This window comes from Falco cherrug, chromosome 1 (genome assembly GCF_023634085.1).
Source record: "Falco cherrug isolate bFalChe1 chromosome 1, bFalChe1.pri, whole genome shotgun sequence".
NCBI lineage: Eukaryota > Metazoa > Chordata > Aves > Falconiformes > Falconidae > Falco > Falco cherrug.
Window position 1 is genome coordinate 59,962,502 of NC_073697.1, and position 17,602 is coordinate 59,980,103.

At 42.1% G+C, this 17,602-nt stretch overlaps 2 protein-coding genes across 3 annotated transcripts in view; one reads left to right on the forward strand and one right to left on the reverse strand.

Annotated features, from left to right (window-relative positions):
* Nucleotides 1-17,602, reverse strand: part of PPAT (phosphoribosyl pyrophosphate amidotransferase) — a 54,229-nt gene that overhangs the window by 26,508 nt on the left and 10,119 nt on the right. The window lies entirely within an intron of this gene.
* Nucleotides 1-17,602, forward strand: part of LOC102045839 (uncharacterized) — a 33,506-nt gene that overhangs the window by 9,621 nt on the left and 6,283 nt on the right. For both annotated transcript variants that reach the window (XM_027797343.2, XM_027797344.2), the window contains 7 exons: nt 1,262-1,699; nt 2,738-2,827; nt 3,586-3,657; nt 7,761-7,847; nt 14,605-14,676; nt 15,392-15,793; nt 17,223-17,288. In XM_027797343.2, the coding sequence (XP_027653144.1) occupies nt 1,262-1,699; nt 2,738-2,827; nt 3,586-3,657; nt 7,761-7,847; nt 14,605-14,676; nt 15,392-15,793; nt 17,223-17,288 (1,227 nt within the window). The remainder of the gene's footprint in view (nt 1-1,261; nt 1,700-2,737; nt 2,828-3,585; nt 3,658-7,760; nt 7,848-14,604; nt 14,677-15,391; nt 15,794-17,222; nt 17,289-17,602) is intronic.

A 17,602-nucleotide genomic window follows, 5' to 3' on the forward strand; every position in this document is an offset into this window, starting at 1 on the left:
GGGAAAACCGCTATCTCCGAACAGCTTTTTCACAACCAGAATGAATTACGGAGACTAGCAAAGAATGCCTCTGTCTAGGAGAAGTTGGTCCTCAGACAGGTGGCTATACACAAGTACACTCCACTGAAGCTGTATGTACAAGCAAAGGTCAGATATTTTTGCCATCACATAAAGCTCAGCGACTATAAAGTATCCAACCCCGGTAACCTGGCTTGCCCTTTTAGAATAAGACACTGGCAAAGGCATTTATCACTTCAGTATGGTTGGAAAAAACCGTGTCAGTTACTGTGCACTTTCATGTTTGATGTCTTTGTTGAAGCGCTGGAATTGTGGTTTTTTGGGGTTTTTTTTTGTTTTTGTAGTTATTTTTGCAAAGATTTAGATAGAAAATGCATAAGAAACCACTTTCCAAACTAATTTGATAATCAAAATGAAGTCTGGGAGCAAATTCATAATTAGAAACAAGTAAACATTAAAAAATAAAGTTGAAGACTGAAGAAAAAAAAAAAACTTAGATCTGCAGAGTACGATAACTCAAACTTAATTTTTTAATAAAAATCCCCAAATGTCATTGATTGACCTGCACTGAGAAAAGGTGGAGGTTCTGTACCATGAGAACTGTGCTCGTTATCGCACAAACGCTCCTGTGACTGAAGACAAGTCTCCATTCATCAGCTCCTCACAAACTGGATACTTGGTCAAGAGTTAAGGATCAGATTCTTCAGATCCTTACCCAGTTTAAATCTCTCTATGTGTGTAAAACCATGAGTATGGCACAAATGCAGAAAGTCAAGTCTTGATGGTAGTGTCAGTGACTCGGGGCCCAGTTTATTGCTGTGCTAAGGCAGCACTTGCTCTCTGCCAAACAGCGCTCCTCTCTAATGTCTGAATGACAAAACAGTTCCTTGGTTATTCTCAGAGGTGTCAAAAGTCCTTGGTTATTCTCAAAGTTGTTACAAGTAAAGTTCAGTGTATTAGGGCACAGAAGAAAGGAATGTTCCTCTTAGGTTAGTTAAATGTACATGCACTACCAGTGCTGGTTTTCAAGAGAGGGCAAAAATGATGTCAGAGTTAACAAAAATGCTGAAAAGTTAATAACCAGTAGCTCGATTTTAATGTCACCTCTACTCCGTCTTTCTCTGGAGAGCCAAGTCATGAGGAAATGGCATACTTCATTCTCATTCTGTCTGTCCTTTCCCACCCCAACCACCCAATGCAGGTAACCCGTTTCTGTGTCTCTCCCCTACCCCACACGATGCAGGTAATCCAACGTCAGCAATAGAGGCTTCCAAAACACCGGCTTTTATTCCAACAGTAGCAAATGAAGGAGGAAAACACTGGACTGTTAATGAAGTCAGAGCTTTGATACGCATATGGTCAGACAAAAATATCCAGCAACAACTGGAGGGGACAGTGAGAAATAAAAGAATATTTGAACAGGTTGCTGCTAGACTTCAGAAGTTTGGAATTGACAGGGACTGGAAGCAGTGCAGGACAAAATATAAAAATCTGAAACATGAATACAAGAGTGTTAAAAGTGCCCAAGACTCAGGGAGTACAAGTAAAAGTATGAAATTTTTTAATGAACTGGATGCTATTCTGGGGCACAGCACCATGGAACAAGCAAGTAAATCAGATAATGATGAAAGTGAGAGGCCTCCAGAATGGACAGAAGCAAAATCAGAAAAGGACTCCATAGGTAAGTACTTCAGCTACCCATATATAATGTAAAACATTTAGTTTTCCAACACTAGAGATTTGAAAGAACACCAAAAAAAAAAGAGCAACCAGCTAGATTAACCAGTTTGCTGGGGGGAAAAAAACACCAAATGGAAGTTTACTATTGTGTCTTACATTATAAGGTGGTCTTTCAGATTGAGTGATTGCCTCAGACTTTTTGTAGCAAAACTGAGAAACAAAAGGAGGAAAAAAAGATGGAGACATAGGATAAAATAAAGCAATGCAGAAAGACCATTCCGGTCAAAATCACAGCAGAAGAGACTGTTACCAGCTTAGTTTAAAAAAAAACCAAAAAAGGATCAGAGAGATGGTCAGACTGTGTAACGAGAAAAAATGAAGACATTGAGCAAAAAAGTCTGTAGTTACAGACATTGGTTAAAAAAATTAACACTGAAATTTCCTTTCTCCTGTTGTCCCCAATAGTCCAGCTTCACTGGCCTTTGGAGCAAGTCTCCCAAAGCAGTGAAACAGCTATGGTGAAAATAGCAAAAGGAGTAACACCAAGAATACTGTCAGAGCTTGTCTTTATTTTTGTGCTGTTATTGAAAAAATAACTTGGATGGATTAATGCAGAATTAGACCGATGAACCTACACTACCCAGGAGTTAAAACATTTTTTATTGGTATGTACAACCAGAAACATGCCTGTTGTTTAAGAATAAAATTAAACATAAAACTCTTTATTACACAGTAAGAGTCCTACACAGGGCATGATATTACAATGGCCAAATACAAGACTAGAAGTTAGTAAACTAATGGAAGAAGTGAAGAAAAATATAGCACAGAGACCATCTCTGAAAACTATGAAAACATTTTGGGGGAGGATTCACTCTTCAGTTGCTGTTTCTAAGCTTTTTGCTAATGCATCTACTACTGCCTGCTGGCATAACGGATCTTTTGGCATAGGTTGGATGGATCTTTTGATTTGACACAGCACAGCTGTTCTTATGTAGTACACAAATGCAGTGCCCTAATTAACATAGCATTATTTACGCAGAAATGCCTGGAGACACAGCTGAAGAGGACTCTGTTAGTAATATGTCAGAAGACCTACGGGTTGGAGATACAAAGAAAGTTTCTGACTCAGGTAAACTGAAAAGTCTTCTATTTTATATAAATGACTCCCTCAATTTAGTAAATCAAGATGGATTTCTAAAATAAGCCCACATTGTAATTATGGTTGGAAGAGACAAAGACCCAAAATATTTACAAGCAGGAGATAACATCATGGTGATAACTATACTTTCAGTACAAGCATATATGCACATTTACAGTGCTCTGCTGAATTCGATAAAAACAGTCTCGTAAGTAATCTTTTCAAAGATTCATGGCCCAAGATGTAAAGAAGAAGAAACTATTGGTTTGAACAAGCTGAGTGCAATGTATTACCACATTTACTTCTACTTAAACTCTGTCTTTCCAAGGATTAGAATTGTTCACTCTCCTGTGCATGAACTAGTAACCGCATTCTCTTTTTCACAATATAATGTGATCAATCTTTAATATAATTGTGTAAACTCTCATGTTGGGGAATGAAAACTTCATTGAAGAGTATCACTACTAGCACTGACTATGAAGGTCGTATGCTCTTTACAAAGAAACATTATGATTTGCATCTGAAAGCGTAACTTTCAGGGGAAACGGGAGTTTAACGTTCAGCTAGAGACACATGAAAGTATCAAAGGCTGACAGACCTGACATGCCACAAGGGACCTTATGATCTCTTTCGGTAGCATGAGGCAGAATATGGTCTAAATTAGGCATTAAGGAGTAGTCTTACAGAATTTTAAATGGTCTAATGTGAACTTTAAAGATTTTAATATCAAATTTAAAATCTTCTGACAGATGATGTTACTGTAAATACTACTCCAGAGAATCAGGCAGCTCTGCGTATAACGAAAGAAACACCTATGACAAGTAAGTAAAGACATGGTTGATCATGAGAGGTAATTTGAGATATACTGGACAGTAGCAATTTTGTTTTACCATTCAACAGCAGTTACATTTATTAATTTAAATTTACTAACAAAGAAATATGTAACTGGCCTTTTACCACACCACCATGGGCACTTGAGGCATTCACTGGAGAAAAATAGGTTGTCATGAAAAGTGTATTGCTTATAGGGACCTCATTTTGAGAGAGAAAAATACATAAGAAATCATGAAGAGTACTTTGTGAGATGCAGTTAAGACAACTTGTCAAATGCATAAAATTCCGTTTCTCCCCATCAACAAGTAAAATTACTACATATACATGAACAGTAGTGAGATACTGTAATAATACATAGATTGAGCAGTGCCACTAAACTGTCATCTGACATAGTTTTCAACTGCCTGCAGCTACGTAATATTGTAACTTTTTGGATTGCAATCTTCCAAATGAGTTATTTAAGGTGGAGTTAACAGACTACTTCTAGTAAAGTTCTGAGCATTCATTTTTGACGCTTTAACACTCCTTTAGGATAAGTGTAGGTGTTAAGACATCTATAGCCTACCTTGGTTACAGTTTGCCTTCTCAAGTATATGGATTTTAACTGCATATTTTGTTTGTTTCTGGATAATTGTAACTGCAATCTGATTTTGTGGGGAAAGGCTAAAACAGCAAGTACTTCAGAAGTGTCTCTGGCTCAGCCTATCCACTCTAAAGACTACTGTTCAAACTTCTGTAGGGAAGAAGAGGCAAAACCACAGCACTACATCATGAAGCGGTGCAGTTTCAGTTTCTAAAATTCTTTCCCTGGTTCCCAAATGAATGATACAGATTCAAATTATTTTACCACAGATAGTAAAAAACACCTAGACTTTAATGTTATTACCGGTAACATAATTAGATATTACATAAAGCAGAGAAAAGATGCTCAGTTTTTACGTTACAATATCATGGAGACCCTTTATTCTTGAATTGTGATACATGCCTTTCCTAGATGGTTGGAATAAATTTAAAGTGAGAATCTGGCAAGTAAAGAGATTGTATGTACCTCTGTATTCATAAATTTACTTCCTGACAAGTAGTGAAAAAGTCAATCAGGCAGTGATATATTACATTGAATCTTTGATACCAGATGTCTGACAATCGATAGCCTTTAGGATGTGACTTCTTAAGGACTACTCCATATTCAACAGAACCTTCGTAGGAAACTTGCTCAGCAAGCACGTGATTGTAATTTATACTCGTGCCTTTAAAAAAAAAAATTGTAAACCCCCTCAATTGGATGTAATTAGGAATTTATAAATTCTGTTCACCTTGTATCAAGGTATCTTCCTAGTTAATACATGGAGTTGATGTACTCTGCTGTCAGTTAGACATACGCTAGCTAGCCTGGGCAGATAGCTGCTTTCTGGCCACCGCAGCTGTGTGAACATGCAGAGGTGCACAAGCTGCCTCAGCAGCGCATGTGCTTCTCACCAGCTTACATGGGAATCTCCGTTATGAGCCACAGCAACACTGTCGCCACTGCTGACCTTTACAAATGGTCGGGTTTGCTGTACTCTAGCAGGGAAAAACTTAAGATGCTATTAGTCGAAAGACAAATACCCTGCCCGGTTCCAGGGAAATACCTGGTTATTTGACGTTTCATGGTACTGTTTTTCTCCTCTGCCTAAACTCGGGGAGCAGCAGCACGTGCCCCCTGGGAAGGGGAGGACGGAGGGAAACAAGCCCCGAGGTGCGCCCGTGGCGGGCGGCGGGGGCGCAGCGGCAGGGCCTGGCCGGCAGGGGGCGCAGGAGCCCACGGCACAGGCGGCCCGCTCCGCTGCCGGCCAAAGCCGCCGGGGGAGGCTGGGGCCGCCGTGAATGGCACTTTCCGGGCGAAAGATACCCATATTAAAACAGCCTGGAAATAAACCCGTGTTTAGTCGTTTTGACTGATGTTTTCTGTTTCACGGGATCGGTTTTGAGGGCAGTGAATTCCAGAAATCTGTTCGGAAGAGCCAAACTGTTTCAGTTAGCCCAGGCAGTAGCCAGCCATGCAAACTCTGTGGTGTGTGTGTACATTCCAGTGTGTCACTGTGCACACACAGGGGTGTCTGATTAAATACAAGGGCCAGGGAACAACAGCGGAGGTGAAAACAAGATTCTAGGGAATACCAGTAGCTTGATGTTCTTAAAAAATACCTACAGCAAGTATTTTGCTTCAAATGACTTTTCTTGTCATTATTTTGTAGGATTTTTGGTGCCCAGCGTACTTTACTGTATGTCCTTCTCAGAACAAATTCAGAACAAACTCATGACGCTGCCAGGGTAAATTTCTAAGCAAGGGCTTTTTAAAAATCTGTTGTTTAAGATCTTAAGTCAGTGCATACTGGGGCACTTATGTTGGCTTGAAGACTTACAGCTGTGTGCTTGGAATTTTAAAACATACAAAGTCAAAAGATAATGTTTTCATACATATGCCCCAGGCTGGTGTGAAGTAGAGTGTTTCAGAGAAGTGCAAAACTTCTTGATTATTCCGTGGCTCAGCCCAAGCATACAAACTCCTAACTGCATCCAAGTTGTCTGTATCCAGTCTCATAGATCTGCATGACAGAAGCAGCAGCAATTTTGCAAGCTGTTGGAGAGTAAACATAGGCCACACACTCCAAAATTTCCCTAGCTTTGACATTTCCTACTCCCCTTTTATACTAACAAAACACACACGAGAGTAAGGATTAGGTGACAAATTACTAATCTTGCCTCATGTGCCAGAACCCAGGATGGTGATAGTGACAGAGTGCCAAAAGAGAACAGAGCTTGTATCAGTCTGAGCGGGTAAAAGGAAAGACTGCGACAGCATGGCTCTGGTGGCCTTGTGAGCAATGCTTCAAACACAAAGTAGAGATTAAGCATATTTGCTGGCAACTGTCTATAGCTTCACTAAACAATGCGGACGGAGCCACTGTGTTTTATCCATGCCAGAAACCGTTGATGGTTTGTTCTGTTTGGCTCAGTCTTGCTCTCCTCATGCTCTCCCTCCAAAAACTCTGAACGGTGGCTTAGAAAAAAAAGCCAGGCTCCCTACCCACATTCTTGGCTCACTAAGAAAAAAAAAATAAATTAAAAGGCACATGATGCTGGTCACATCGTAAAGAACATCTGATGCAAACAAGGCCGTATTGATTTGGGGGGTAATTTTTAATAAAATGAATCTAGATTATGCTTTATTGCTCAATGTTTAGGGGAAATATTCTTGAATGGACTGAGAACAGTCTGGGAGCCAGAAACTGCTGTCATCGATCCGTGGTGTGGCCTTCACCATTTAATCTCTGTACTCCCTTGGGAATGAGGATCACAAAGACCACTTGCGTCATCCCCCAGTCCATCCCTCCCTCCCAGGGCTGAGGGGTGGAGCTGTCCCCCCCGAACACCATAGGGCCAATGGCAGAGGAGTGGAGGTCTCCTCCCCGTGGAGGGGAGCCCAGGGACACCTCTGTCACCTTGCCTGGGGCCAGGGCCCAGCTGTGTGATGTAAACCTTTTGCAGGGAGGATGCTCTCAGGACAGGCATTTAGTACTTTGTCTTTACTAGACAGGCAGGCAGCCTTGCAGATCAGTGGTCCAGGCACAGCACCCTGATGCAGTGCCAGGACCCTCACCCCTTTTGGGGTTAATTCAGTGACTCATGGCATCAGTCGCTTGGAGTCTTCCAATAATTCCAGTATGTATTGAAGCACCCCTTAGGAAAGTCACTGTCTTGCCTGTTCTGCTGCATGGAGGGTCACCAGTTACTACATATCTTACAATTGCTCATCAGCGAACATTCTACAAATTCTGATCTAGGTTTAAATAACTTAAGATTTGGCACATTTAATCCATACACTTGTATTAGACAGCTGTTACATGGTGTTCTGGATTTATTTTTAAGTGCATACGCTCTGCTCTTAAACCCACAGCTGCAGGGAAATGGCAGCTTTAATGTATTAAGAGATGAAATCTTCAACAATAGTTGTCATTAATGGCATTCTTTAGTTGGTGGTTCCCAAGACATAACTCAAGACCTGTTTAGTTAATTAGAGCTCTGTAATTATTTTTATTTTTTTTTACAGAAATCTTTGAAGATGAGGGGGACTTTGCCCACTCCACTCCAGCAGCTCTGGAAACTACACAAATAAAGAAGGAGACGATTGACATAGGTAGGTCAAGACTGTGTCTTGATGGTTATAACAGCACATTCTACTTTACTGGGGACTGCAGATTTCTAAGGTTCTTATGTTATTTCCACACATTATACTCATTCTGCTTCTACGTTATGATAAAAACTGGGGTTTGTTTGATTTTATATTGCAAAAATGTATAAACACTTATTTCTCCTTCCCCCAATTAACAAAATCTTATTTTCCCAGACAACATACTCCTTATTATGCTAGATGTGGTAAATCTGCATTTGATTGTGACACAGATACTGTTCTTTTTCATATACAGTTGCTAGAGAGGATAAACTGGAGAGCTGAACAGCTGTCCAGAAACACTGAAAATTTTATACCTTATCTGTCTTTTCGAACTACTTCATGACAGTGCATTTAATTTCAGGCTACACTCTATCAAACAAGTGCCATAAATATTCTTAATTATTTTATAAGGAAAGTCGAAATCAGAGCCTCGGCAATATGTAGAAGTCATACATTCAATGACAAGTATTCAGAAGATTTTTTTTATTAAAAACATTACAATTTAACATTAGAATACAGTAGGGATATTAATCTTCTGGAATAAATGCACATAGAAACGATGGAAGGTCATGAAAAAAAGGCATCAGAGGAAATAGCAATGACACTGAAATTGTCCTGACATCCTCGAACAAAATATACTTTATGGTAGTGTTGTTTGTACTCAGAGATGTTAATGGAAAGAATAAAAAATTCTATTATAATGATTATGTGAACAACAGGTTTTTTGCCTTTTACACTGAAAGTTTCTACCATAAAAATATTTCTATTGTATGCATCAGTATTTCTGTGATCCAGGCAAGAGCTTCCTTCTTGGCAGTTATGTTATCTGGAGTTTGGGTGTTGAGACACCCTATCCAATAGAGGTTTTACAACTGTTTGCATAGGTTGATCTTGATTATGAAAGACAACTGTATCGAGTATGACACCAAGGACAACATCAGAGCAATGCCATCACAGCAATGACACACAGCAACACAAGTTACACTGAGGATAAAGTAAAGCTGTGTCCCTGAAAGTTCAGAGACATAGCGAGGTCACACTAATGCAAAGAGAAGAGTTCATACACAATGACATAGAATAAAATGTCATGCAAATCAACTGACTGCCTTGTACACACAAAATCCCTGTTCCTGTCATGTGATATCCAATTGAGGATAGAAATCATGTAAGTCAGCAGTACAGGTGCTGTTGCCAAAGGCAGAAAGAGATTAGAGAGCCAGCATGGTTGAGAAGGGGAGCACATAAATGAGCGCCATGGGGTTTTTTGGTAATAGTTTTTTAAAAAATAATATCATTTAAGAGCCCAGGAGTAGACCTGCTGCTCCGTTTTGGCCCAAGGTTGTACTTCCAATAGCTGCAAATGTTAAAGGAAGATGCAAGAATTTTCTTAAGAGTTATAGGGCAGCCTATTAATGAAAACACACTTTTTTTCTGGCACTGCAAGTAAATCACACACATATGCTTATTAAGAGTATAATTTCTGATGTTAAGTTTTCCATAAGTATAAAATTTATTCCTGCATGTGGCTTCTGAAAAACAAGTATTTGCCAAATCACTTGAGAAAGCAAGTTATAAGGCAAATGTAAAAATTCTAAGTACTACTCTGTGCATATATTAGCAAGTACCATTATAGAAAGCACATCAAATGAACCTTGCTTATTTACCAACAATCTCTTATTTCTAACAGAGTCGAAACCATGCACTCAGTTTTTCAAAACATAGAAGGAATATTTACTTCTACCCTTTACCAAAAACTGTACTGAATATAGACGGTGTATGACATCCCCTACCAAACCAATGATGACTAATCTTTCTCTCCTTCCCAACCCAAAAAGTAATGTCACACAAAAGTGAACTTTCAGCCTCAGAGCAGTCCAAGATGAGGAAATGAGCCCAGAGTCAGCAAAGCTGGGTTTTGGTGTCCACACGTGATTTCAGTAATTCTGATGGGTCCTGAATTTTACTTCTAAAAGGAATAGTTTTTATGCTGTGAAAAAGCGCAAATCTATTATTGCCTCAGCTCTGCAGAGGGAGAAAAAGCTGGCATGTATACATGCAGAAAAATAATAGATCAATGTATCTATTCTGGTAGAGATGGGATTTTGAAGAGCACTCATATGCTGGTAGAATAAAAAATAGTTTTCCTGTCTTCCCTGTTTTGTCATTGAAGTCACATAGAATAGTTTTGGATAGAGCCATTCCTATATGTAGAAAGTGCAAGTTAAGCTGAGGCTGAAGACTTCGACAAAAGCCTTAATGAATTGTTTCCCATTTTTTCTTCTGCTTATGTTACCACCATCACAAAAGCTCTGTACCAGAGACTAGCCTTTCACCCAAAGGTAAACAAACACGGATGGCTGTCTCCCAAAAGAAGGCAAAATCCTGCAACCTTCCCCACAAAACCTAACATCCCTCCCTGCCCTCCCTCCCAGAATCGGGGAAAGGCACACCTTGAAGCCCAGCTTTGAAACCCACCATGGCAGCTTAAAATGGACTAAACCACTGGTTTTTTGTGGTCAAAAGGAGTCCTGAACAGAGGAGAACAAGAAGGAGTAAGGAGCAAAGGTCTCTTTTCAGTTCTCACAAAGATCTGAGACAAGCCCCACCAGCAGCATGCAATGCAGCTTGTACAGAATGACGCTGCGTGCAGGTGTGCGGGCAGGTGCCTGTGCCTCCCTCTCCCCATTGCACCCGCATCACATGCACAGCTCCCGGACTGGAGAGGGGGACAGTGGCCTTCTGGGGCCCCGGTCCCTGCTCATTTCATGACGGCAGTGGGGAGCACTCATGGCCCTGTGAAGGAAAGGCTGCAGCCCAGCCCTGTCAGGTGTCAGTTCATCCACAGGCATGTGCCCTTACAAATGGCACCCGAGCCTCGCCAAGCCTGGCCTACCTGCAGCACTTAAGAAAAAAATCTGGAAGGCACGCCTGTGCTAATCAGTGTATACAAACATGTTATGCAAATAGGCATATATGTGAGATACAAACCGTCAGTGTATGCCTACGTGTTTAATCAAGTGTTTTAAATCCATGTCATATCCACAGCTACCTTTTGGGGAATGCAGGGGCAGAGAGAAGGATAAGGCTTAGAAGAAATGCCAATAAAAACTTTGTTTAGGGGGGCGTGTGGCAGAAGACTTGTTCAGGAGACTCCCTGCTGAAGGGAGCAGCAGGCCCAGCACGCAGACCCGGCCCTGCTGCCTCCCTGGGGCCCGGGTTACAGCTGTGAAGGGGAACCCCGGTACAGCCCTCAGATTACTGTCCGTGATCGGTTTTTCAGGTGGGCAGCGATGAAGTCGCAACAAGAAGTCTGAGGGCAATCAAGAGAAACTGCAGAGCAACTGGTTAATGGATCAGGAGCACAAGCAGCGTTCCCCTCTGTCCTTCCAGTTGCAGGGAATGACGAGGGAAGAAACAGAAAGAGCCAGCTCCAAGCCTGGTGTCACCGGCAGAATTTTGGGGGTTTTGATCATGGGTGGGTTTACATGACACCAGGCCTGCTGGCAACAGACGGGGTACACCTGTCTCAGAGAGGGCAAAGGATCTTTGCACAGGCATTAGCAGGGCTCGTTGAAAGAGCTTTAAACTACATTTGAAGGGGGAAGAGGATAAAACCAGGCTTGCTAGAGATAAGCCTGGGGGCAGCACACCGATGATTGAGGGATGGTGTCCTAGCGAGGCCCTTTGGTCTGCCATTTCAGTGGAGGCAGGGGATAGAGATCCATGAGTCAGCAAAGACACAAGGGTTATTGATGTGTTAGAAACCATGGAAGGGCCTGAGAATGGTCACATAGGAATTAGGGCTTCTCCCTCCAAAAAGTGGCAGGATCAATAACCCAGCTGAAGCGCACCTACACCAATGCATGCAGCATGGGCGACAAACTGGAGGGGCTGGAACCTATTGTGCAGCAGGAAACCTATGATATAGTTGCCATCATGGAAACATGGTGGGATGACTCACACAACTGGAGTGCTGCAATGGATGGCCATAAAGTCTTCACAAGGGACAGGCAAGGAACGAGAGGCTGTGGGGTAGCCCTGTATGTCAGGGAGTGTTGTGACTGTCTAGAGCTTAATGATGGCGATGATGGGGTTGAGTGTTTATAGGTAAGAATCAGGGGGGAAGGCCACCCAACCAGGATGAAGAGGCAGATGAAATACTCTATAAGCAGCTGGAGGAAGTCTCACAATTGCTAGTCCTTGTTTTTGTGGGGGACTTCAGCTTACCAAAAGTCTGCTGCAAATACATCAGAGAGGAAACAGTAGGAGGTTCCTGGAGTGTGTGGAAGATAACTTTCTGACATAGCTGGTGACCCAACTAGGGAAGGCATCCCACTAGACCTGCTGTTTGTGAACAGAGAAGCACTTGTGGGCGATGTGATGGTTGGAGGCCATCTTGGGCATAGTGATCATTAAATGAGTTTTCAATTCTTGGAGGAGTAAGAAGTGTGTGGTGGGGTGTGTCAGCAGAGCTGCTACCTTGGATTTCCAGAGAGCAAACTTTGGCCTGTTTAGGAGCCTGGTTGACAAAGTCACTTGGGGGGCAGTCCTGAAGGGCCATGGGGTCGAGGAAGGCTGGACATTCTTCAAGAAGGAAATCTTGAAGGCACAGGAGCAGGCTGTCCCCATGTGCTGAAAGACGAGCTGGTGGTGAGGAACACTGGCCTGGCTGAACAGTGAGCTTTGGCTGGAACTCAGGAAAAAAAGGAGTTTATGACCTTTGGAAGAAGGGGCAGGCAATGCAGGAAGACTACAGGGATGTTGTGAGGTTATACAGGGAGAAGATTAGAAGGGTCAAAGCCCAACTAGAACTTTATCTGGCTACTGCTGTAAAAGACAGTAAAAATTGTTTCTGTAAATACATTAGCAACAAAAGAAGGGCTAAGAAGAATCTTCATCCTTTATTGGATGTGGGGGGGAAACATAGTAACAAAGGATGATGAAAAGGCTGAGGTACTAAATGCCTTATTTGCCTCAGTCTTTAATAGTAAGACCAGTTGCCCTCCAGGTACCCAGCCCCCTGAGCTGGAAGACAGGGATGGGGAGCAGAATGAAGCCCCCATAATCCAAGGGGAAATGCTCATTGACCTGCTACACCACTCACACACAAGTCTATGGGGCTGGATGGGATCCACCCAAGGGAACTGAGAGAGCTGGTAGAAGTGCTCACTGAGGCGCTTTCCATGATCTATCAGCAGTCCTGGCTAAACAGGGAGGTCCCAGTTGACTGGAGATTAGCAAACCTGGCGCCCATCTACAGGAAGGGCCAGAAGGAGGATCTGGGGAACTACAGGCCTGTCAGCCTGACCGCCGTGCCAGGGTGGGTGATGGAGCAGATCATCTGGAGTGCCATCAGGCAGCACATGCAGCACAACCAGGGGATCAGGCCCAGCCAGCATGGGCCTATGAAAGGCAGGTCCCGCCTGACTAACTCGATCTCCTTCTATGACAAAGTGACCTGCTTAGTGGATGAGGGAGAAGCTGTGGATGTTGTCTACCTGGACTTTAGTAAAGCCTTTGACACCATTTCCCACAGCATTCTCCTGGAGAAACTGGCTGCTCAGGGCCTGGGCGGGTGTACGCTTCACTGGATGGAAAACTGGCTGGCTGAGCCCAGAGAACAGTGGTGGATGGAGCTACATCCAGCTGGTGGCCGGTCGCAAGTGGTGTTCCCCAGGGCTCAGTACTGGGGCCAGCTCTATTTAATATCATTGTCAACAATCTGGATGAGGGGATCAAGCGCACCCTCAGTAAGTTTGCAGATGACACCAAGTTGGGTGGGACTGCTGATCTGCTGGAGGGCAGGAGGGCTCTGCAGGGGGATCTGGACAGGCTGGACCGATGGGCCAAGGCCAGTGTATGAGGTTCAACAAGGTTCAGTGCCAGGTCCTGCTCTTGGGTCACAACAACCCCACGCAATGCTACAGGTTTGGGGAAGAGCGACTCGAAAGCTGCCTGGAGGAAAAGGACCTGGAGGTGCTGGCTGACAGCCAGCTGAACATGAGCCAGCAGTGTGCCCAGGTGGCCAAGAAAGCCAACAGCATCCTGGCTTGTACCAGAAATGGTGTGGCCAGCAGGACAAGGGCAGTGATCGTCCCCCTGTGCTCAGCAGCACTGGTGAGGCCGCACCTCGAACACTGTGTTCGGTTTTGGGGCCCTTATGACAAGACAGACACCGAGGTGCTGGAGCGTGTCCAGAGAAGGGCAATGGAACTGGTGAAGGGTCTGGAGCAGAAGTCTTATGAGGAGCAGCTGAGGGAACTGGGGGTGTCTAGCCTGGAGAAAAGGAGACTGAGGGGGAGACCTTAACACTCTCTACAGCTCCCTGAAAGGAGGTTAGAGCAAGGTGGGTGTTGGTCTCTTCTCCCAGGTAACAAGTGCCAGGTAATCAAATTTAGATATTAGGAAAATTTTTTTCACTGAAAGGGTTGTCAAGCATTGGTACAGGCTGCCCAGGGATGTGGTTGAGTCACCATCCCTGGAGGTATCTAAAAGACATGTAGATGGTTTAGTGGTGGACTTGACAGTCCTGGGTTAATGGTTGAACTCAATGATCTTAAAGGTCTTTTCCAACCTATACTATTCTATGATTAATGGGTTAGGCTAATGGATTATGACATTTTTAAGTGGATAGGCGTTACTTGCAGAGGATGACAATAATATTAGCACTTTATTGGTCTAAGTCCAAGTCTATTTTACTTAAATCTATGTATTTCTATAGATGATGATTCTATAAGCACTACCTCAGAAGACAGATCTTGTACGCCAGTAACAAAACGGATGGTCGGGACAGGTGAGTATTAATTTCCATGTATTTATTCTGAAATGAAATTGCATTGTAATTTCAGTACCAAAGCTGGACCAAGCAGATCTCTACTGTAAACATGGCTTTACTTTTCTACTTCTGACTCCAGTCTAGCTTTATCACTAAACTTAAAAATTAGTTTCAAAGCTCTGTTCCCTGTCATGAGCAAAACTTGCATTAATACTGTAGTTCAACTTTGCATTCTACATTTGTCTGATGAGCAGCATTTCCTACTTCTGAATACACAGATAAGATTTTTTTTCTTTGATTGAATCCCCAGTAACATTTTCATTTGCATGATATTTTGCCATGCCATTCTAATTTGACACCATACTGGAAAGCCATTTTATTATCAATACTGATATCTTGTTGCTTTAAAGCTTAAGGCGTATTGCTTTCCTTCATGCAGCGCTTGGACAGATCTGTCTTTAATTTGACAACAGCAACAAAATTACACTGACAAAATGTGGAAATTTAGATGCCTTAGAGAAACAAGAGGTTTCACTTGCTACATATTTTGCATACTTGAGAGAAATATAATCATGTATGATGTTAACACCATAAAGTTAAAAGATTTTCATAACAAGGGATTATTATAAACATTAATTAATCCCTCAGCTTGTTACAAAATCATTAGCTACAATTACACTTTAATGTATGTATATTCAGCAATACTCAGTTGTTGTTTCATTTATATTTTCAGACAATCACATCCCCTTGGAAGAAGCACAAAATCACTTTAAAGTTATTACAGTTAATGATACTGGAGCAGGAAAACACTGGAGTGATAATGAAGTCAGAGCTCTGATAAACATATGGTCAGATGAAAAGATACAACAAATGCTTGAAGGGGCCACGAGAAATAAAGAAATATTTGAGGAAATTGCCAGAAGGCTAATGAAACGTGGTATAGACAGAGATTGGAAACAATGTCGCACAAAGTACAAGAACCTAAAATATGAATACCGTGCGCTGCAGAAGGAAAATGAGCATCTTGGTAATCCCAGGAGAAAAATGAGATTTTACGATGAAGTTGACTGTATCTTAAGAAGACAGCCTCTGGGTCCCTCAGGCTGGGGATGTGAAAGTTCAAGTCTCCTATCAGGTACTAAAAACTTCAGTGATGAGATAAAGCACTTAAAATGAAAAAAGTTGCCTTGTTGACCTATGCTGTAGTGGTAAAATATGTGGCCAGAATGGGGAGGGAAAATAACTGAAGAACCTGTATCTGCATGGTCACGTAGGACATCTGCATTCATGAACGGAAATGGTCTTTGGAAGAATTTAGAAGTCAGAACATTAACAAAAAGTGAAAGCACCTGAAGCGTTCAATGTTATTGGAGAACCTTTGTGCTTTTGGAAGCTTAAGCGAGATACAGTGAAATGGTGCTAGAAAATGTGGCAGGTTTTAGAGGTGATATAGCAGGCATGTGAAATCTTACAGAGAGCTCCAAGTTCACACCATTTAAAACTGCAGAACTGTAACAGTCAAGCCAAGTGCAAGGACTCCAATAAAATTAAACTAAATTAAACATAGTCAAGAGAGAAGAATACAGGGCAGTGATGTTTATTTGAGCACTTGTAATTATTATATTAATTTTGCTAAAGTAGAATCAGTTTTCTAAAGAGTTTTTTTTTTTATTTTAGTATCAAAAGACCTCAGATCTAGGAACCAACAGCTCACCTTGTGTATGCTGTAAGGGTTCTCATGACTGGCCAGCTGCTCCAGCTCTCAGGTATACCTGCCCTTGCTCCAGGCAGATCAGATGCTCTTGTAGAAGCAACTTAACCACTGCAGCTTAGAGCTGAGTGAGTTATGGTAAACCAGAACTAATTCTGATTTTTCTCAATATATTAGATAATAATTTGCAATGTCGCAAATGTTAGTTGAGGACTTGAACCACTTCTGCAGCAAAGGCCAGATGGGCAGCTTGAACAGAAACTACTGGAGTCATCCTTAAGCCAGCTGTCCTCAGTCATGAATCGGAGCCCTAATGTGGTGTCCAAGGGCACCGTACGGTAATGCCATTAGCTGAGGCTGGAATGACATCCACACAGCCATAGGCTGACACCACTGCTTCTCATCTGCCTCATTCCTGTGCTCGATCATTCTTAAGACAGACATTTTCTTCCAAATCCAGAAACTGAAGATATTACTGCTCATTTCTGCTCTCCATGAATGGAATTTATCAACACCAAGAATGTTTGAGCCAGCCTGGCTGGTTTACATTTTAGCATGCTGGAAAAGGACTGTGTAGTCTGTGTTGCGAATGCTGATGCAGGAGACAGTAAAACAATAACCTTTCAGAAAAGAAGCTTTAGTAATGAAGCTGTTCAAGGGATCTGCCAAATAAATGTCTCCACCCAGATTTTGTGTGCCAACCAGTACCTGACTTTTCTAGAAGACTCTCATTGCTCCAGGTCACTTGTCCCAATGCATTTGCTTTTGTAGTATATAACTTTTTGGTGTATGACTGACTGTGCTTTGAGAATCACTGCAAAATACTGAAGTCACCTTGCTTTTCTCTTCTAAGTTTCAGTGGGAGATGTTACAGCAAACACAGGATCCTTGAGTATCAAGAGAAAAACATGGAATGATGGTAAGAGCCCCTGACTTTATAAAGCATCTATACATTGCTGTTGAATCGGATGCGAGCTTCTAGTTTCTAGTACTTGAGCAGTTAAAAAAAATAATCCTAGAACTTAACACCAAGCTCCATTTCTTCTCTCACCCTCAACAATGTGCAAAAGAAGAGTCCTGATAAAAATGTGGTCCTAAGGAAAACTGCAATTTCTTTATTTAGTCCTCATCCCTGGTATAAATGAGATAACATCAGAAAATACTTCTTTGATTTATAAGAATCAAGTACAAAGAAAAGAGAAAAAGATTTTTAATAGAAGATATCTTACCTGT